The sequence below is a fragment of the Conger conger genome, chromosome 3 (assembly GCF_963514075.1).
Source record: "Conger conger chromosome 3, fConCon1.1, whole genome shotgun sequence".
NCBI lineage: Eukaryota > Metazoa > Chordata > Actinopteri > Anguilliformes > Congridae > Conger > Conger conger.
In genome coordinates, this window is record NC_083762.1 from 31,137,585 (window position 1) to 31,160,712 (window position 23,128).

General features: G+C 40.1%; 1 protein-coding gene across 1 annotated transcript in view; it reads right to left on the minus strand.

The window, feature by feature from the left end:
• The window catches only part of LOC133123448 (protocadherin-8-like), a 29,787-nt gene extending 9,271 nt beyond the window's left edge, over positions 1 to 20,516 (minus strand). The window contains exons 1-2 of the mRNA XM_061233913.1: positions 20,496 to 20,516; positions 3,932 to 4,019 (exon numbers count right to left, since the gene is read on the minus strand). Of these exons, the coding sequence (XP_061089897.1) occupies positions 3,932 to 4,019; positions 20,496 to 20,516 (109 nt within the window). The remainder of the gene's footprint in view (positions 1 to 3,931; positions 4,020 to 20,495) is intronic.
• Positions 20,517 to 23,128: the final 2,612 nt, after the last annotated feature.

A 23,128-nucleotide genomic window follows, 5' to 3' on the forward strand; every position in this document is an offset into this window, starting at 1 on the left:
AAAAGCAAGTGTTTTAGGGGTAACAGAGTAGAATAAAAGCATCACAAAACATATGCATGCATATGGGCCTCTATATTCTGAATGATAGGCTATATGTATTTAAATAAAACTATAATTGGGCGACATTAGGTAAGAGCTCAGGAGGTTGTCTGGCAGTCGGAGAGTCGCTGGTTCAATTCCTGCCCTGGGTGTGTTGAACTGTCCTTGAGCAAGACACCTAACCTGCTCCTGACAAGCTGGTTGGTGCCTTGCATGGCAGCCAATTGCTGTGAGTGTGTGTGTGTGTGAATGGGTAAATGGTAAATTGCAGGCATTTATATAGCGCCTTTGTCCAAAGCGCTGTACAATTGATGCTTCTCCATTCACCCATTCATACACACACTCACACACCGACGTATGGGTGAATGCGAAGCATCAATTGTACAGTGCTTTGGATGAAGTGCTATATAAATGCCAGCCATTTACCATTTAATTGTACACAAACAATTAGGAACTACTCAGACAGTTAATATTATTAAAATGTAATGCATTAATGTATCACAATAACTCACTCTTTTCCGCTGAATTGAATTCTCAGAAATGCTGGATATTTAATTTGCGATAGTTTCTGTAGCGGTTATTGGGTGGAATTTATTTTGAAAGGTGATTTCTTTTACTGACTAGCTTGATTCACAATACAAGCCCAGAGAGCCATAGCTTTCTAAATATGCGTAGCATTTGCAGCTGATTGACGGATGAAGACATAAAAGGAAGTGCATTCCATGCTGAAAATTGATTAATTCACTCAGACGCATTGGGAACCAGAAACTGGAGGCGACATGGGCTAATGGGTTTTATCATATTGTCTATATCATACCATCTCCAACCATACCCAATCCCCATACTGTATATATCTGATTTTGCAACTGGAAGAAACTCATAGAAAAGTCGGGAGTGGTCCATATTAAGTATCTTCAGGAACTTTTCAGCCTCAGTATGAACTGCTGAAGAAAATACGACCAAATACTTTCAAGGATTTATAGATGATCTACTCACCCCAATCCCCTTCCAGATTGAGAGTTCTCAAAGAGGGAGAGAGCATATATTTAACTGGTATAGACCAAGAGTGTCTCAATATTTGCATATTCATGTAGTTGTGGTAAATTGCTGCACAGCAATCAAATATTATTTGCATTATAAAGTCCTATTCTAAACATTACTGGAAAAGCAGTGTTATAAAAAATGCAGGGTTTGTCTCTTTGTGGCACTGAGAATCAGAGATTAGCTTTGAGGGGGTACTCGGTTGGAAAGGTTTTCCTTCTTTGTGTGAACTGGAGAAGAGTCGAAGGATTAGGACCTGGCTGGCTCCCGCAGTGCAAGGAATGATTCGCGTTCGGCTGGCAATATAGGCCTCCATTGTAGCATTGAAAGACTCGCAATGCACTGTGACTGTGCTGGCAAGAGGAGGTTAATCAGATCTCAACACTATTATGAAGAGCAGTTCTTTCAAAATGGGTTTTCAGTGGAAATGGGCTCTAGTTAAAAATGAATCAAACAACTCAATGCTTTCTTGGAACAAAAGCAGATAAGAGGCCCTTTGTGAATTTCTTAATACCCCCTTCACACAGAAGAAACGACCCGGGAATGTCCTGTGTTTGCTACTGGTGTGAAAGGGTCAACCTGGGTTTTCTGACCAGGGACCACAACCCTGTTCAGGACCTGGGAATTACATGGGATAGCTTGGCTTTGATGTGAAAGGAGAAATCTTCAGGTCACTCATTCAAGGAACCTCCGCTAATATGATGGCAATGGTGTTTTGTTTTAAATCGGGTTCTATACACTTTCTAAATAGAAATGTACATTTTTACAATATTTATATTATATAATATTATATAACTCTCTCTCTCTCTCTCTCTCTCTCTCTCTCTCTCTCTCTCTCTCTATATATATATAGATACCAGCGTTATGGATGTGATGCCATTGCGTTATGGATGTGACACATCTGAAATGCACATTGTTTGACAATCTACTTCCCAAGCTTGCATTTTATCAGATTTCAAAATGGTCACAATCGACTGTTAGGCACATTTTTAAGAAGTAATGCATGCAGGGTTCTAGAAAAAGGTCTTGTGCACAGCACTCTGACACAAGTCAACCTTGAAAAGAGCAAACCGTGACAACGTAAGATCTGAGAAACAGGACGATGGGGACAAATTCATTTTTTTTATTGGCACTGTCCTCCCACAATTATAGAATTGTAATTAAACAGAGAACTTGACGTGCAGATTCTCAGACAGAGTATTTTTATCATTTTGGTTTTACCGAATGTGTTGTTCTTTAATTGTATTCTATTCACTTAAAGCCCTGAATATTCAAAAAGTATATACACTCTGGTATGTGGATGAAACAAACTATCAGAGAGAAAGACAATATTCAGTCTTGGATGTTAGAATTTCACGTGATATGTTGTCTTTCACCTCGGTGTAAAAGGGAAACTTTGCAGTTTCCTGAATAGAAATAGTCTAAGAACAGTGCAATATTTCATTCCAAATGTTGCCTTCGCAATTACAGTACACTATTACATTACACTAGCCATGTTGACGCATTGACTGTAGGTACTTTAGCAAGCTAGACATCATTAAACCCAGTCAAAATGCTAAAATTAAATGGTCTAAAGTATTGCGGTGTTTTTCCCAAAAGAACTCAAATAATGGGACGTGGAATTAACATACATTCTTTAATGTCTTCTTATTTTATGAAGTTTATTTAACTCATATCCATAACATTAAAAAAGATACTGCTGATTAGAAAAAAGGAACCAATTATAGATCAAAGATCACCTCGGAGAAAGTTATCTTTGCATATACATTTGAATACAATCCTATTTCAAATGTTTTTACAGAAACATTTCCTCAGAAATGTGATGGATGTTACATTAGTGGTTGTAGTCAGCCTCAATTCAGGCAATAATCTATCTTTTTGTATTTCACAAACATTATGCAAAATACGCAGCAGCTACTGTAGATCAGGCAATGACTTAAAGTCAATGACATTCCTCTTGCAGACCTAGGAAAGTCCCGGGTCAGGCGTGAACAGCAGACTTTCCTGTGACCATTGTGTGGTGTGAATAGGTCAAGCATGGGTCAATGCCGTGTTCAACATCCCCTGTACATGTGTGGGAAAAAAAATTGTAAAAACGAGAGACGTTGTTTTTGGAGAAGTTCTACCTTGAGAAGGTGCACAGATCACTGTGCTAAACCAACAGAAGACAGAGTAGGACACGTGAGTTATAGTTCCAACCATCTAACTTCTCCTACAGACTTTTCCCTGCATATGTATTTAAAATACTTATGGAACCTTAAATAAATAATAAATAATAATAAATAAATAAGACAGCTTCTGGGTTGCTGTAAGGTGTATTTCTTCACTTTAAAGGAGGAAGGCTACTGGCTCTGATAGGCTTCAAGTCTTTATGCTAAGCTTACACGTTATGCTAGCATGGAAATAGAACCAGTGAACGCACAAAAATAAAAATGAAAATCAAACATCTGTCGGGGCAGGAGCGGCACCAGGATTCCATGATAGGTCAGGCCTAGAAATGTCATGGGCGGGCCTGTTTATTAGAAATAGAAATAAAAATAAATAAATGACAGTCATAAACATGCACCCATTAGGCCTATACATTGGCTTTTGTAAATAATGCATTCAGGCTTAAGGTAAACCTAAAGCCTAATTATGTATTCTGTTCTTGCTGTAGCCATTTTTGCTTATAATTAGGGTGACCATATTCCCAGGGATGGAACACGGGATGTCATGGACTAGCGCTTTAAATTTTTGCCGGCATCGGTAACGGTAATAAAAAACAACAAACAGCGAGTGCATTTTAAAATGTTTATTGAGGGTTTTACTGTTTAAAACTTGGAAGAATTGTTACGAATGAAGTTGCATTTACCTCGGTCCCTTCGATGGAAGCCACTACCAAACAGGAAGCGGAGGGAACCAGGTGGTATTTCTGGAGGGGGGTTAGCGGAAGCTACCAACTGTTTGTTGGTGTAAGGGGGGGAATTTTAACAGTATTATTGCTTTAATTTCCATTTAGTACCCCCTCTGTTGTTCTTGTGTGTTTAGTTGTTTATTATTATTGTCATGGCCATGTTTGTTATGTTCTGTTTTGTTTTGTTAATAGATTTTTTTTGGGTTCTTGGAAGGTGGCAGGTGGGTTGGGCTATGCCTATATAGCTCGCGGAATTTATAGCTTGGTGGATTGAGTTTAGTTGAGTTTTGTATGCAGAGTCGCTGTGTCGTGGGCCTACTTTTCAGGCATAGCCAAGTACACTTCATTTTCATTTTTGTTGTACAGTTTTTCTTCTTAGTTTACCATTATTCGAATTTTTTTTTTTTTTTTTGTCGTCACAGTAAATATTTCTGCACCTCCACCATCGCACCTGTAAATATAATACACCATCAGCACCTCATCACTGTAGTTTGTTGTCCTTCTTGTCCTCCCCCCTCGGTGCACCCTAACACGGGACATAATATCGAAACTAACATATCTAACTGCAATCCATTTTAAATACATAGCGGCCATTATAATTTGCACATTATTAACACCAGATTAATGTAACTCTTCTTTATTAATCCAAATACTGACATTAAAGGGAATGCTTCTCGATTAATGGTACAATAGGTAATTTCTGACGGTCAAGAGAGGAATAGCAGCAACAAACACCTTCAAACCACAACACTGTTTATCCCTCCCCCCTCTCTGTAAACACGCTGACGTTGAAACGCCATTGACTGAGGCAATTGGAACCCATTTTCAACCACTGAGCTTTAATTATTGTACACTTATACAATGTTTTGATACAGAGTGTCGCGCCAACAACTGTATATTTTGAAACCCTAATTTAAGGACTATAAACACAGACAGAGGGTGAGTCAACATGTCAGTGAGCCTTTTTCAAAGATAGGAAGGGAAATTGTTCAAGAAATTCACACTGCAAATCAGACATTTCGCCCGGCAAAGAAAATAATGCAATGATAGCAACTGGGAATGAAATAACGCATGAGCACAGGGAATAGCTTTGTGTCCTTGAGATTCGATGTGTCCGTGCTCAGTGTTAGAAATGAGCACTTCTCCAAATTGTCATGCAGTTCTTGCTCTGATAATGGAGCTATACGTTACAAATGATCGCCTCGGATTTTGTTCGGGAAGATGAAAACCTAGGTTCATAAAGTTTCTTGGTCAGTTTAGAAGTGCATTCAGTGAACCTGACACTGCGTCCATGCAGAACCGCATGGGAGCCTATTCCAACACACTAGGACACTAAATGGTAAATGGCAGGCATTTATATAGCGCCTTTATCCAAAGCGCTGTACAATTGATGCTTCTCCATTCACCCATTCATACACACACTCATACACCGACGGCAATTGGCTGCCATGCAAGGCCCCGACCAGCTCTTCAGGAGCATTTGGGGGTTAGGTGTCTTGCTCAGGGACACTTTGATACAGCCCGGGCGGGGGATCGAACCGGCAACCCTCCGACTGCCAGACGACTGCTCTTACTGCATGTCGCCCCTACACTAAGTTAGTAGACGTACTTAATTCAGCGTCTCAGCGCTCAACTAAAAATTGTGGTCGTTGTTGCTTAGAGTGACGGCATAGCGAGATGGACAAAATTATGATTGATACGTTTGGTAGCAAGTTGTATACATAGACTATTTTCAAACACAAATTCACTCTATTGTGCTTTAAATGACCATAACAGAGCTATTACACATTCAGAATAACCATACAAATAACCAGGCACGAAAATACAGGACATTTAAGTCATTTTTGAGAATAAGTCGGGACACTTGAAAGTAGGCTGAAAAACGGGACGTATGGTCACCCTATTTATAATCAGCCTATGTAAATCCATTCATTTAGCCTAAACATTATTACAGAAATGCGGTACATTAGTGAATTAAAAGACTGCCTACCTGTTGGCGATTTTCACAAAAGGAGGCAGCGGGGTTTGATTTTCAAATGCAGCATGTCCGCTGCCGTGTGATTAAAAGGTGTTAACGTGTGAGACGGGTGCGTGTGGGTTGGACCCAAAATGCACGACTCAGAAACAATAGTAATATAAAGACCCCTCAGGGCTTTATTCGGGACGAATCCCAGGAGAGTAGTCAACACAAGCAAAGTCCATACACGTAGATCCAGCCAAACAAAAAGTAAACAAACAAAAAGCACGGTGCCGAGGGAAGAGGCAAACTCGTAGTCGGTAGACGTGCAGGGAGGTCCGGTAGCAGGAGAGCTGTCAGCGGGGCAGATGAACAGACGGACGGCAGGCAGAGGCGTAGTCGTGGACGAAGCGGGAGTTGAAACCATGAAACAATCAGCGAAGCAAAAGTACAAAAACGGTAGGCAAGGACGAAGTCAAAAAACAAACGATGGTCACAAAACAGAAATCAATAAACAATGGTCGGTAAACAGGCGTGGATCGTAACGTGTAATCAAACAGTAAATAATGCTCAAGAGTTGCGTGGTAAACAGAGGCAGACAATTTCGCAGTGAACAGTTGCGCGACTGGGCTATAAATGCAGGTGTAGACAGGTGTAGACAATTAGTTAGAGCGTAGCAAGGAAATGGAAAACAGGTGCGATGGATGACAAGTTTAACAAGGAGATTAGTAATCGTTAGTAATAAACCTATCCTGCCCTAGCATTAGTAAATTAGTAAATGACATGCACGAGAAACGTAAGGTAACATGAACACATGATTAGTCTTGTTAGTTTCTACCCAATCCTGATCTAGCGTTAGTAGTTTTAGTAAATAGACAAATAGAAACATTAGGGGAGTGAAGGACAGAACGAGAGAGAGAGAGAGAGAGAGAAAAGGCGGAACGCAAGGTTTGCGGAAAAACATGTAAAAGTGTATGCATAACAACGACCAGTAAACGTAACAATAAACATAAATCGAAACATAACACAAAGCGAAACTAAGACGATAATCACTCAACATAACCAGGTAATATAATCGTAACGAAACATAACTAGACATGACGAGAAAATAAATCGTAACAAGAAATAAACTAAACAACATGACGAACCTAGACTAACATAATACATGATAAGACACTACGTGACTAAGACAACATGAAAAAACATAAATCAACATAAAACATGGTGAGACAGACCTGAAACGTGACAACGTGGAAGTCAATATAATTACTATTTAATTATTTAATGTCGTAGACGGCTGTGTCTGTTAAAACTGCCTTGTTCTAACTATGTGTTTTTTTTATGGTGATTTAAGTTGCCACCGTTGAGGTATTGTATGTTGGTAGGCTATACATGGCATTTTCAAAATTGTTTCCTATTCAGGGTATGTTCCCTACATCACTGAAGTGAAGTTAACAACTAAACTCTCCTGTGTGAGTTCAGCTGTTACATTATCCTTGCTACATTATAATTTTTCTTGAATTTTTTAACAAAGATAAAATCTACAGAAGCTGGGCAGGCCTATGAACAAAGTGGGTGGACCCAGGCCCACCCTGGCCCAATGGTAGTGCCGCCATTGAGTCGGAAAAAAGGCATATTTCCCTTTAAGTCTGGGCTTTGGCTGGGCCACTCAAGGACAGTCCCAAAGCCACTCCAGCATTGTTTTGGTCATGTGCTTTGGGTCACTGTCATACTGAAAACCTCCAATCTGTGGTCGCATGCACTCAGGTTTTCTTTAAGGACCTCTCTGTATTTGGCTGCATTCATCCTTCGCTCAATTCTAAACAGTCTCCCCAACCCTGCCGCTGAGAATTTATTTCCTCATGCTCTCAGAGTCCTTTAAATGTTGTTTGGCACACTCCAAGTGGGCTGTCATGTGCTTTTTACTCAAGAGTGGCTTCCGTCTAGCCACATTACAATAACATTCCAATTGATGCTGAGATGGTCTCCCATCTCTGCAGAGGACTTCTGAATGTCTGTTACAGTGACCAATGGGTTCTTGGTGACCTCTCTGATCAAGGCTCTTCTTGATTGGTTAACCAGTTCGGCCAGACGACCAGCTCTAGGAAGAGTCCTGGTGGTTCCAAACTTCTTCCATTTCACAATTATTGAGACCACTGTGCTCCCGGAAACACCCAAAGCTTTATAAATGGTTTTATTTCCTTGCCCTGATCTATGCCTCGCCACAATTATATCACTGAGGTCGACAGACAGTTCAGTCCTTGGACTTCATGGTTTTTGTGCTGACATGCAGTGTGAATTGCGTGACCAGCTATTGTCATTTGAATTAAATGCTAGATGTAACGTTGAAATTAGTTTGACTATTGCCGGGATAGAATGGAAACGTTGTGTCGGAGGTTCCATGACACACTTTATTTATCCTGGAAACGCAATTATTTGTTGTTTGTCACAGAAGTCTTTCCCTGATTATTTTGCGTGAGTGTTTTGGAGGATGACTAATACAAACTAACTGGCAGTTGAGCATGCTCTGTTTCTAACAATGCTCTGTTAAAGGCAAAAAGCATGTCTTTCCATAATGGATAAAAGTGTTATGTACGGTGCAGAGAACCCAGACGCAGACCACAGGATAATCCAAAATCGTAGTTTTAATGTTCACTAATCAAAAGCCAAGAGATCCAGTAAACAGCCAAAAACAAAAAAAGCAAAAAAGCAAAAGAATGGTCAAAAAACAAGCAAGAGGTCAAAATCCAGAAAATCACAGGGCTTAGGTACAGAAGGGCAAAAACAAACCAGAAAATCAGAAGTGCAAACAAAACAAGAGGGCAAGGCAGGTAAGGAAGTCAAGGCAAAGGGGTGTCTATCAAGAATCTCAATAATAAGGCTTACACAAAATCGGCACTTACTATGATCAACGTTCTGACAAAGAAGCATACTGAGAATGGCGTTTAAATACAAGAGGGAAGGTGACAATCTAGGCGGGGCAGAGAAAAAGGTGGGCTAAACAAATAGACAACAGGTGGGGAAACATAATAGGGTAATAACATAATAATGGGAGGGAGACGAAAACGCGGACTGGATGCACGAAACAAAACATGTAAAACATATGGCTCTGGATTAGGGAGTAGACATTTGCATAGTTTGAAGACGTAGTGATAGTTAGAGACAGGGGCGAATACTTCACTGAAACTAAACAAGTAATCAGGGATAGCATAGGGAGGCGGAGTTACAGAACAGTGCAGAAATACTAAGAGATTGCGTTAGTGAGTTAGTTACGTGAATATTTCTAAACTACCCAATAAAAGTGATTGTTAGTTAGTTAGTTAGACAGACAGTAAGTGTATTAATCAGATTAGTACTGTACAAAACCTAGATTAGTAGTAGTTAGTAAGAATCGTGCTTTACAACATTTAACTACCAAGAAAAAGCAGGAAGTAAGAATCGCGAGTCTTAGAAGTGACTAGGTGACTAGACTGGTAAACATTCAGACGCAGACATAACAGGGGAGGACAATAGAGATCTGTAAACCAAATGGAAAACATAAACCAGGTAACTATGAAAAATGAATAATAAACAAGAATAAACATGAAAACATACAGAACAAATACAGAAACATTACAAAAAGTGCATAGCAGCATGTCAATTAATTCTGCCCACTCATATTTGTCACTAGTGGCAACAATTATTTGAAACTTCAAACACTTGTTACTATCATTATGGTTGAGCACGTTATTTCCCACAGCTTTGCATGAGATATAATATTTTCTGTGACAAACACCAAGCCTTAATTATTGGCTGCAATAATTCATTAATATTTAATATTAAGAATCTGTTTGTCGATTTCTTGGAGATGAAATAGTGTGATTTTTGTTGCAGAGATCAGTATGTCTCTCTCTCGCTTGCACCTTAGTTTACGGCTGCTATTTAGAGGCAGATATATTTCATGCACAAATCGACCCTCGTTACTTGTGTGAACTTTAGTAAATTCAAAGGAATACATAATCAGCCACACTTATAATATCTCCACCCTTTAATTGCGAGGTCCACCCTTAAATGTATATGCATAAGGAGAGAATAGCGGCTTGCAATGCCTCGCATAGATTGCACTCTTACTGCAGTTCCCGTTCGCCAGTTTGATACATACAACACATTGCCTGGGCAGAATGCGTCATATGTGTTCCTGAAAATCACCACAAAAGCCTTAGTAAATCTGGCCCTTAACTCCTCATTGTCTCAGTTTAGTCATTTTCACTGAATTTCTGTTGTGTAGCCTACTACCCCATGCATACATCATGTTGGGCAACCAAGATGAGCTGTTAAAGTAGTGTTCATTCATTAAATTAGATGTAGTACTCATTTTGTGTGTGTGTACCATAAAGCTTAATTTGACTTGCACGGTAAAATTGGTGTTTGATTAAGGACATATGTTTTCTTAATTATTTAAGTCTACAAGAGCATAAAAATAAAGAATAATGTAGAATAAGAAGAAATAGTTGGCAAAGAGGTCTCTGGGGAGTTATAATGTATAGCAGTATAATGGACATAATATATGGGAGAATCAGTTAGAATGCCAGTAAGAGAATCACAGAATAATAAATGAGTCATAAATTGATACAATAAAAGGGTACAAAAATAATCATATAAAAAGTATTATGGGACTATTTACTTTTTCCCCCAAAAGCATAACATCTTTATGTTTGCCAGCTGAACAAAAGCTTTATTCTCAATCACCTATTTAATAATAATGAAGGCTAGTCAGTATGGAATTGTGTTAACAACCCAGACAATGCAGCTTTGTGCTTGGAGGTATTTAAGAGGTGAAGATCCAGCAAAATGGAAAATCTCCTTTCCCTGTGAGAGAACACAGTGGGGCAGAAGGTGATGCTGAGTCTAAGCTGTCAATGTAAGTGCCGACTCACTCTGATGAGGCTAGCAGGTTTTGCCAGGTTTTAGCCCTCTTGGTCTCCCAGGAACAGGCTATGAAGAACTTATGCAGGGTAGAGACGTGTGTGTGTGTGTGTGTCTGTGTGTGTGTACATGTGTGCATTGTATGTTTGCATTTGTGCACATTTGCATACATTATTGAGTTAGGAAAGTAGAAAAGCGGGGGGGAGGGTTAGAAAACAAGCAAAACCGCCCAAGGTTTTCTTAGGAGTTAATCAGGGCTTCAGCATAATTAAAATAAATGCAAATAAATTGCATTGACCAATCCTATTTTGACATTTTACATCTACATGTTACATCATAGCTCACTGGGGTTAGGGGGGACAAAGACCAGGTGAGATCTACTTTGAAGACCACGTCCATTTTCTCTGTTTGCCTGTAACACACAGGGCAACATTTCATCACATTTCCTGGGATGGTATAAGTCCTCTCATCTGTGTAATTTTGTCCCTAAATCTGAATGTAAAAGCAATCTGACAGCATTGAGTAAAGAAAGAGATTGTTACTTATCATCTCTTTAAGTATAGTAGAACCTCTGAGAACTGAATGCATCGGGATTGAAGGTAGTTCGGAACACTGAAGTTCTCTGAACTCTGAAAGTGATGTTGAAATTTAGGAAATTTGAGCAAAGGGAAAGGGAACTTTGGACTTGAGCAGTGGACTGGTTCTAATTTTTCTTTTCCTTAGAAGTAGTACCTATTCAGATACAAAATAACAGGTGAGGTGAGGTAACTGTGTAACCTGCTGCTTTAATTGCTCAATTAATTGCTGAGCAGCAATGATACTGATACTGATACTGCAGTCCTGCCAGATTCTGTGTTGAGAACCACTGATCTACAGGTATGATTGGGCAAACTAATGATAATTTCAAACAAATCATTAATCAAGCTAAGTGAGCCTCAAATGGGTATGAAGGTCATATTCCCCATACCCAGCAGTATACTGTATAAGCAATTTTGGCAGGATTGTTTCATTGTGGTGGACAGCGAAATTATTATGCATAATATTGTGACTTTCTCTGGTAGAATTCAGTCATGCTACCATTCTGCTCAAATACATCCTCAGTGAGTTTCCGTTGGCTTTCCCAATGTGAGCAGTCAAACAAATCAGGAGACACAGAAACAAGTCTGCATCTATGTTAGGCCCTTAACTCCATCCTTCCAGTTTCTATTTAAAATTTAGCCAATTTTCATATTTTCTTCAACAGGGAGCGTGTTGACTCCACTGACATAATGTACAAACTGAGATCCTTCTTTCCTAACTCCCATCAGCAAATTTATTATCAGCTGTGCCAAATAAATATATTCAACAGCTCTCTGAGCTTGTGAGCCGTGAGACTTGTTTTAAGCACTGTGCACTGAAGGAAATTAATTTTAATATTTAAACCTGGCTTCTGCAATTCTAAGCACCAGATATTCTCATCCTTTGCATCCTTTGTATTCTACCCATAGTACAATGCTTCCTTGCATGAACTGTTCCCAGTTGAAAATCTAATGGTCGATATCACCTCCATTGGAAAGTTATTTTGTGGGTATTGATTACTCCATCCCTACATAAGCAATTCAACTATTCATTTTCAGGCATGAAAAACAAATTATTCAAATCTGATTATTTCTTAATAACAAACCTATTTCGTCTTTTTTTCCCGGCACAATTATCACTATGGTAAGATGACATATCACTTGAAAACGCAAAAATTCACAGTTATATCTGTACAACCTATTTTAAGATGCCATTGCTTTAGCGATAACAGTTTCTTCTTTTGTAACAGTTTCAAAGCAAGCATGTATTTTGTATTTTGGAAGTCCGTATACTACAGGAAATAAGGTAATGTCAGTGTCCTTTTCCCGGCAAGGGTCCAGCGAACAATTTTCTACTCAGAATTTCTCTGGGGGAATTATAATTGCTGTTTGTTTCACCATTGCATACTTCTACAAAAGTACTTTTACATATGAATGCTATTATCTCCGTTTTATATAGACTCTGGAACAAGACAAGCCCACAGAGCAGGCCTGCTTTTAAATAATAAATGGCATGTGAAATTGTGGAATGTGTTTTACTTGTTGATGGAGGTTGGGTAAGAAAAAACTTAAATCAATGGACCTCAACGAATTTTTACAATCTTATCGACCTGTTGCTATCTGAGGGGGGCACAAGCAGAAGGAGAGGTAGGTTAACGGGTAGGTACAGCAATGCAGTAAAAAATACAGTATTTTACACATCATGTTGACAAATGCCAATAACAGACTGAAAAGAAAATCATAGAATCAAGACTAGATAAGGTATAAGAAAATTTTCTTATACCTGCAATAAGGAAGTGATTGAATACACCCGACTAATCAGAAACAGCTGAATAGCCAAATGTCCAATTTCTTTAGGTCTCTTAAAATGGGGGGACTATGTTTAAAAAGGGATGTCATTCCAACTAGAATCACCCAATATGGATGTAAATGCCCTCAATTCCAATGTTCTGGAGTACATAGCCAAAAGAACAGAAGTTATACCACTGTCCAAATACTTACAGACTGCATTGTAGCCAACTATGAATGTAAGCCAGAGGGTGTCACTAGTTTACTGTTTCCTTCTGTCTTTTTAAGGAATTGCGGTATTTATAAGATAATATTCTAATAAAGTGCTCAAAAATAATATGTTGCAAGGAAAACAGTTGGAAAGGGGGGGGTGGCCTTTCCCCCACGTAATTAAAAGTGGGGGAGAAGGAACCCCTTTTGCCCTATGTAGCACCAAAGCCACAAGCGGCGAGCTTAGACATCGTGATGTATAGTAAATAGTATTCCACCTCATATTAAATCCGCTTGTATTCCCAGCACAAAAGCGAGGAGTGTGGTGTGCTTAAAGCTCACTCATTTGGAGGACTGCTGGCACATTTATTTTCCTTGAGCGGTTTCCATGTGGCTGCACACCCGGTATCCCCAGCTGGCCCTCGCACCGCGCGGTTGGACGCACCTTTATGTCACATCTTGCATCATTGCTGGGAGCCGGTGTCACCGCGGACAGAGCCGCCAACCGTGAACCGGAGGAGGGGCATTCTGTCACTCCTCATCACTCCTCTCCTTCCTCTCCCGCGCCTCTAGCTCCCCCTCCCTCCGTTTCACCCTCCTTTCTACCTCCAGCCATGCGCCACTATTCACAGCCAATTATATTTTCAAGCTTCTGAAGTCAAAGCCCCTTCAAGTGAGAGAAAAGTCAAAGATCATTTTATAAAAGGCTAGCTGGAGCGGGAGCCGTTGCCTGTTTTCATCTCTCTTCCTTTTAAATCATCCCAACAGAGGGAAGGCTGCTCACTCGCCAGCCCTCGCTGATCACATTCAACTGCCGGGTTGAGGGATTGTTCTTCTTCATTAGCACTGATGGTTGCGTTCATCTTAAAAGGGCAGCTAGGTGCGTTCCGGGGGGAAAACACAACCCAGGTAAAAGGGGTTTGACATGCTGCGTTTTCAGATCTACCTTTCAAAATACTACTGAGTTTTTGTGCGCTTGGTGAACTACCTCAGTGAATTTTCTGAAATTCACTGAGGTTTTCATTAACAGTACATGTAAATATGTGTTTCAATGAAAATAAAATCCATGTTATAAACACTTTTAAGGCAAAAACCATCAGGAAAATTAAGCTCTCACATTTGGATATACGTTTTGGTTAGGAAAGGGGGAATTTGCTTGTTAGAGTAATCTGTAATCTGTCCTGCAGTGTAATAAAGCCTCCCTCTGTGTGTGTGTGCAATCTGATTTTCCAGCTTAGCATCACAAGCAGCTCTTCCCATCTTCAACTTCCACAGAAATGTGAAATAAATTATTCTGTGTCCAACCCGGCTCTCATCCCTTCCCTGCCAACAAAATTCCGTGCTCTCCTGTGAAATGGCCTCAGTGCACACAGCACCTCGGATATCTGGGCTTTCCGTCTCGAAGAGGCAGAGGCGCTCTAAACAGCGAGCTCCTGACGGAGAGGGTCTGGGATCAGCGCGGACAGATTGTGAGCATAGCTGATGTGCACCTTCCCTTCTCTGTATTTCCAATGAAGATCTGCGGGGCTGACACTTGTTATCCAAAGCAACTTCCACAGGGATCATCATCGCCCTGTCTCATCCCGCGCTTAAACACAAATCCGGGAGCTCAGTCGCTTTATCGCAGCGCTGTTTTATTTGGTCTTACGACTGCGTACACATCAGTAGCACATTTAATAAAGGGGCTAAAATATAAATATGGAAATATACGCTCTACACTGCTGCATTGCTTTCTGAACAGGTCATGTAGACACGGTGAAAAAGATCAGTGTTATAACATCTTTGATACTCTTGAAGTTCTCTTGACAAACTGCCGGGGTTTAACTAAGATTGAACATTGAAAAATGCATTAGATTTGTATACAGGTGTGATGAGGGGGAACATATGTAACTTTTAAAATACAGGGCTGTAAACATATGGGGGTTTTAAAATGCCTTGTGGAGGGGGAAGGAAACTTTACAAGGTGAGGGTAACAGTTGAAATCAGTCAGGCCTGTCGTACTGTACAGAAAACAGCTAGGCCCCAGATGCCGTTTCCCAGGCCCAATGCGACATATGGCTGGGGTCGAGGTCAGACAGATAAAATGTTGCCGAGCACTGACAATGGTTAACAACGCATGAATAAAATTCTGACACATCTTTACACAGCCGCTGATAAATACGGGAGGGTGGGTTAGGGACGGTGCTGCAGGAAACGTGGTCGACTGTCGCCCCGCCCCTTCCTTTCCACTTCATTACTGTCATTGTGTGAGGGGCAAAACGGGGTGTTTTGTGTCGCCTCCTTGCAATCTGTGCCTTTCCCCATTGCCAGCTTTCTAATGACTTTCGAATGATGATTTAGGAGGGGAGCCCCCCCCCTCCATCCCACCATTTTGTTTCACCTCTTGAGAATGCGGCCCCTTTCACAGTCCCTCAGTCTTTGTGTCTCTGTCCGGCTGAGTGAACCAAACCTCGCACACCCCCTCTGTGCCCCCCCCCCTTGGGGGTCGCAGGGTCACCCTGGCAGAATAGATGTGGCTCAGCTTAACACTCGTACCTCGAAAGATTCACAAGCGATTTGTAGCAGTGGAGGCAGGAGACCACCCTTCCCAGACCGCAATTCTTTCTGTCGAGAAACCAGAGGCGGTGTTGTCTGCAAACACTACCGCTTGGCACAATCCTGTCTTTGTGTTTTAACAACAAGGAGAGCGTGCCCCACTGCCTACTGAGGTTCAGTCTACAGAAGCCTTGCTGCAAAAGTAGTTTTGCTTTTGCATTCTCTCCAAGTGGCTTAAATCACACTCTCAGTGGGTTCCAGTTTCTCCTGCATATTTCTGATGTTGTTCAGTATGTCGAACATGATTATGATTACTCCCCATGATTCTTTTTTTATATTAAACTAGACATACATTACATACATTACATGTGCTAATGGTAAGCAAGTCACAAGCCTACCTTGTGACTGGTTATTCAAATCCAGGAAAACATTCACTGAACTAATTCAGTTATACGTCCGGGTGGTGTACACAAAAGTCACACTGTATGAAAGGGCTGGCCACTCCTCATCAGGCTTTGCCAATACCCATTATTTTATACTTTTAAATATACTGCATAGTTTTGTCTGTATATTTAGATCCAGATGATTGGACATACAAGTAAAGAGTTTTCAACATCACACAAAAATACAATTTGGCAATATAATAAAATGAATCTTTTACACATATTGGGGGCAGGGACGGGAGAAGACAGATGTTTGGGTGACACTTTTTGAGATGGCTTGTCTAGATAAAAGTATCAAAATGCTTGGTCCATGCAAAAACCATTTAGAAAAAATAACAATTTAACTAATAAATGATGCACCCATCATTTGATATCCATGTTTAGATCCACTGGTCCTTCTGGGGACTGTGAATGAACACAGAGTGGTACCACCCCAACAGCTCAAAGACCACTGACCCTGCCCTGCTTTGCCTCTTGACGACAGACATTTTAACGACACTCATTACAGAACCCCATGTTTAATTGTCTACACAGAACAATATAGAAGTAAGACTATGGAAAAGGATTCCTGTTAAAGCTATGCGTGGGTTTTATCTTGACCTGGAGCTTCAATTCAACTTAAAGACCAAACATAGACAGTATCAGAAAATGGCCTACAAGACAAACAGATCGACTTTATGCAAAGTGTAAAAGAAAAACATAATTTATGTGTTAATAATTTACATAGGCATGTGGTCCAGATTTCAGGCACAAACTGCACTTGGCTCTGAGCTATGAGATAAGTATGCAAACATCACTGTGACAGTGCATTGAAATATGGATGACAGCACAGCACAGGTAGAGTGGACTCAAAGGCTCATTAGTGGCTTCCCACTCTGGGATATTGTGTATTAACATCATTGAACAGGAGCTGCATATGGGCCATATTTATTTCAGGAGAGAAGGGAATGCAAATCTCCCCATAGTTAATCTTTAAAGTGATGCCTTTTAGATAGAGTAGCAAGCTTCAGAACAACTCAGGACAAAGCTTTCTTCACCATTTCCAGGTTTACAATAATTTTGGTATAATAAATTTGGATATGCTCGCATTATTTTTGATGCAGTTTGAAGACAACACTGTACATTTGAGGTTAATTCAGTAATAATAGTAAAGTAGTGTAACATACTTCAACTGCCAGGAAAACAAGAAAAGGGACACTGTATCCCAGAATGTCAGGATACTTTCCATTTAAAATATTCATATCTATATATTTTGACAAGATGCAAATATAGTTTATACATATATAGAAGCTCAGCCAGATCCAAAGTCTGTTGATCGTAACAGCTTCAAGCTGCATGCAAAAGGCAACAGAATTGTTACACATGCTTAGTTATTCTGAATATAATGCAATTAAGTTTTCATGATAAAGCTGTCAAGGAAAAACACGAGACATGGAATGCCTTGAAGGCATTGATGGGATTTTGGTGTCTAGGTGTTTTCATTTCCCTCCCCGTGGACAACATGGAAGTCGCTGTGTACGCTGCAGTAGGTGTACATACGGATGCATTAAAAATGCAGGAGATACTTGTACTGATTAAATGCAATAAAAGATTCCAAAGGGCTTTTTCCCTCCTGTGTCTCGTTGACCTGGTATGCTTCAGTCACTGTAACCTACATTTTATCATTTAACAAACTGCATTTCCGATGGGATTATTTTGAGATGGCTTTCTCAAACACTGCTTCTAATTGCTTTTCATCTTATCTCCTGTTATTATTATGTTTTTTTCATGACTTCCAGACAGGCTTTTGAGAGCAAACTATATCAGATTTACTGAAGGAACGGAACTATATCTCATGTCAATTTTAATGTCAGCGCTTGTTTTTTCATATCTAAAAAGAAATCTCCATTTGAAGTAGAAAAAAGTGAGCTGCGCATTGAATGTGCAATAAGACACATGCCTAAGCATTTGTCTAAGAATTTCTAAAACAGCCCTCACAGTGACAAAACAGTCTCCAGTAGTTCAAAGGCTTTGGAGGGAGAAAAGATATGAGGATTGATGTTGGTGCGGTAAACCCAGAATGCAACTGGCCCAGGGTCTAATCAGACAGCCCCCCTCCCCCCCCCCCCCCGCCATCGCCAAACCCCCACCCCACCCCTCACTCTCTGCACAGCCTGAGGATTTTCTCTCACAATTCAGCCCTGAGAGATGAGCCTCGCTTTGTGTTTCATCCCTGCGCTTTCTCTACACTGAAAAGTCCATTCATCCTGGGAAAACGTGGAGGAATAGAAAAAAAAAACTTTACAGCTTTTTTTTCTCTCGGTTGGGGTGTCACACAAGAGCACTCCAAGCCTCCTTCTGTCAGTTCTCGATAAATTGTCTACTCTTTGTCTCTTCCCTTGCCTCTTTCACGTGCTTTGACTACTACTGAATAAAGGGAAAGGGAAACATTGATTTACTTCTGCGGTTCCCCCTAGAATCAGAAAGTGTACCGGGCTCAAAAAATGAGACTCGCGCGCAGTGGTTGGCATACCTTATGGAACTGCTGGAGAAAGTGTCTTCTGGCACTACATTTCTTTTTTTTCTTAAATGGAAAAATTGTTTTGATCGTTTTTTTCAGAATCGGAGAATGCTCCATTGGCCAAAGATTATTCTGCGGTCTCCCAGTCTGGTGTGAGTAATGAATGCATCCAGCGGCTTTCTGCTGAGCATAACGTGTCATTCTCCATTCCTAGGACACCCATTCAGTTTCCTGTGCTGCCATAAAAATGTTTCTGCCATCTGAAAAGAGTCTTTAACCCTTGCAATGGACTATTTCCTCAACCTGATGATTGTCTGCCATTTTGTTTTCAGTATTAGGACAGCACATGCACCCTCCACCATTCACTAGTGTCCTGTAGGAAAAAAATGGCAGTTTGCCTTAAGCCAAGCAAAAATATATGTTCACCTCAGCACCACAGACCCAACAGTTGTTCATTCTGTCACTTCTGAATGAAGGCACTGCTACCGCTAAAGTTTGGAGCACAATACAGTTTAACAAACCTACAGACAGCTAGTTACTGAGGAGAACAGACTTTGGTCCATTGTAACCTTGCTGCTGAGAAGAATTCTGCAGGATTCCGCAAACTATCATTATTATGTTGAATGGAGTGGCACCATACTGGTGAAAATGTTTTTGAACCTGTTTGCCCATTTTGTTTATTATAGTTCCATATGCTGTCTCTGGATACTATTGTACATTGAATTAAGTTGATGAATATTGGAGTTGGACCTGTGGATTACTGTCAACTAAGCATTGACTACTGTGTTATTTTGACCCAATATGTTAAGTCAACAATGCTAACTGAGGCATGTGCTTTTTTCCCCCTCAGGGCTCTTTGGAATGGTGGATATGAATATGGTGACTGTGTGTTGTGCTACTTAAAGAAATAGCCACTGTTATCACCTTAACCTGAATAGCTTCAAAGGAACTACAGTATGAGCAATATATAATATAAACTATTAATTAAAGTCACCCTTGATAATGGAATTTTGAGAATAGCAACTGATAACATATGAAAAGAAAACTTGCATTTTTATGAAACATGAATGGTATCGTTTTTGTCTTTCAATCTTTCTGTGCAAAGAAAAGACATTTCATATTCTACAGCAGAACACTGTTGGTCTTAATCTGAAAGACTTCCTGGAATTGATCAGCTCATTTACATCTCCTATATTAATATGGCAATTATAATTTTCATGAATTTTGGGTTTGAGTAAAACATACATATGGGTATATTTTTTCCAGCAATACTATGGAACATTATTAAATTGATGCAATAGCATACTACTTGATGTGCAATGAAATGAATCAACATGGCAGGTTTAGTTCTCTTAACTATATGGCACACCTCCTGTTCACCATTTAGAAGATTCACAGTATTTATGTTTGGTGATTAAACATTGTTTCCATGTGCCTCAGTCTAAAAGATAAATAATGGTCTCCCATTTGATGAACAGATTGCACTTTTGTGGCCAGGAGCACCTCCATGGCAAATGTACCCAGCAGGAGGGACTACAGGGATATATTTCAGGACCAATTTGCATAATCATCTGTCTCTTTTGTAAAATGCATGCCACCCTTTCAACAGAATACTCTTAGCACTTACCCTGTGAGCCTTGGCTGCCATATTGCTTTTAGCAGAAGAATGTGAGCAATTATCACATTTTTAATCCCTGTAGGGAGAAAATACTTGTGATAAAAGTGCATATAGCTCCCACCTGTCAAATTGCAAAGATACAATGACATCATTTGCTGAAAGATCCATACCACCATGTGATAAATTTGGAACACAATAGAACTGGAATGTTGCAGTCTAAACTGTTTTTCACCGTCTTGATTAAGATACATCAGGGTTAGGATTTCTGTATAGGACTGCATGAAGTCTTATTTTTTTGCAAATCGCGAACATTGGTATAATTTCCCACCACTGTATTAGAAGGAAATAATTATAATTCCTCTCATAATGTGTACATGTAATGATGCACTATTATGTTGAATTTCTATATCATCCAAGGCTGTTCATAGCCTGTCAAAATACATACTGACACACAATGTTCATAACACCACTTACTAAACTAAAAGGTACAATATGCACTAAACTGTGAGTGCCTATTCTGACTGCATAACACTGGAAACAGAGTGCTGGGGTGTCAAAACAATAATCCACTCTCCTGATTCACTACAAGATGTTCATTCACAGAAAAAAGTGTGTTACTTTACAATAGAGACAAGATAACTTGAGAGTCTAAATAAAAATACTAATATCTAGTATGGCAGACATAAACTTATATAAGGTTACAGGGGACCGCACAACAAGCAAGCCAAGGCAAAACATTGTCGCATTAGAAATAGTTGTGGCTGTGGAGTTTTTGAGTGAGCAAAAATTGTAAACATGCTAGCTCTTCAATGAGATGTCCTTATGGTATTAGATGCACACTAAAAATACAATCTGCATGAATCTCAATTTCCAACAGTCCTTCTGTATAGCAGCTAATTTTGTGGCATTTGTTTCATTGCTTGATGAGCCTACTATTAAAGGGAATGAATGCTATGCATATAATAAAGGAGTAAAATAATTAGCCAATGCAAGAATATATAACATATCTGTTCAATTTTAGTCCATGTTTTGCATAGTTTGTTGTCATTTTTGTTGAAGAATAGGCTTATGTTTGTTTAGTTAAAGCAGATAGTTAAAGCAGATGCTCCCAGCCACACATAGGTGACAAGTACAGACTTTCATTAGGCCTAAATAAATAGCCCAGGCTTTGTCTGTGGGTGTTTGGGGAATAATAGACGTCATGCTGTGGTCACCTATTGTACGGCATTTAGCGAGGAAAACACCACAATATCTGTGACATGTGGTCTAACCTAGGAGCAGTTTTGCAGTCCCGCTTACTGGTAGAGAGAGCACATGCAGCTGGGTTGAGTTAACTAATCAGCCCAGGTTCTTAAAGTATGCCTGTTTCCACAGTACGGGGCCGAGACCGGGAGATCACTCCGGAGTGCTAGTTTTGGTGGTGACGTTTTTATTTAATTTAGTTTATTCTTGAGTTCGTCATGCACATTTGGTAGGAAGACGCTGCTGGAAAGAGGCGAAGCTGGCTGGCTGGAAAGTGGGCAGCTCCAAGCTGGAAAGCTGACTTTCCAGCTGGTTTTACTTTAGTTTGTGTTAGCTTATTATTTTTGCCCGGAACTCGTGGGGGGTAATAAATAATTTCCTAATAATTAAAGAATTTATTATTTATTTTGTGTTGGTGTTGGTCTCTTCATACGGCGACACAAACTGAAAAGAAATAATAAATCATCTTCACCACTCTTCCTCACGGGTTCCAAAAAATTTTTTTTTGCCCAAATACGCATGACGAGGTATATAATGAGGTACTGATAAGGTGATCACCTGGACCAAATCTTATATAATGAGGAAAGGTGTAACACCACTGCTGTGGTCATCGCTATACTCTTGCAAAAGGACCAGCTGGATGGCAAAAAAACTGCCAGTAGTACCAAATATGGAATCATCAGAGTGGAATCAAATAATAACTATTGACCATGCCAATAGTTGAAAACAAAAGGAAAAGAAGGGTTAAATTCTGGCTTTACTGGCAGAGCGATACAGTGAGCATAAGGTTGCTTCCATCCTTAAAATTTGAAAGATGTCGGTTCATAAGAACAAGGTCAAGCAGCAGACACTGGGGACAGTGTTACAGACCGGCAGAGGGCGAAAACTCTCTACTGACTGGGATGACCGCCAACTCATTCGAATCTCACTCAACAACCATAGGTTAACATCAAGAGACCTGCAAAAATAATGACAAATGGCAGATGGGGTGAAGTTCACGGTGAGGACGGTTCGAAGGGCTGAAAAAAGGCCTTCATCAATGAGAAGCAAAGAAGAGCCTGGCTGAGGTCTGCAAAAGACCATAAGGATTGGACCGTAGAGGACTGATGAGTCCAATTTTCAGCTTTACCCAGCACCTGGTTGTCTAATGTTTAGATGGAGACCTGGAGAGGCTTCGGCAAGGCTGCAATCGAGCAGATTTGTCTTTGTCAAGGACACATGAATCAAGCAACGTGCAAGGTTATCCTGGGAGAAAACTTGTTCCTTCAGTGGGTAAACATCCTCACAAAACGTGAGCCCCAGGGCAACAAGAAACACCTGTGAGTTACATGTTCCAATACTTTTGCTCACCTAACAATGAGTGGCGATTTTTAAGGGACTGGCTAGAGTTCCTTGCGCAT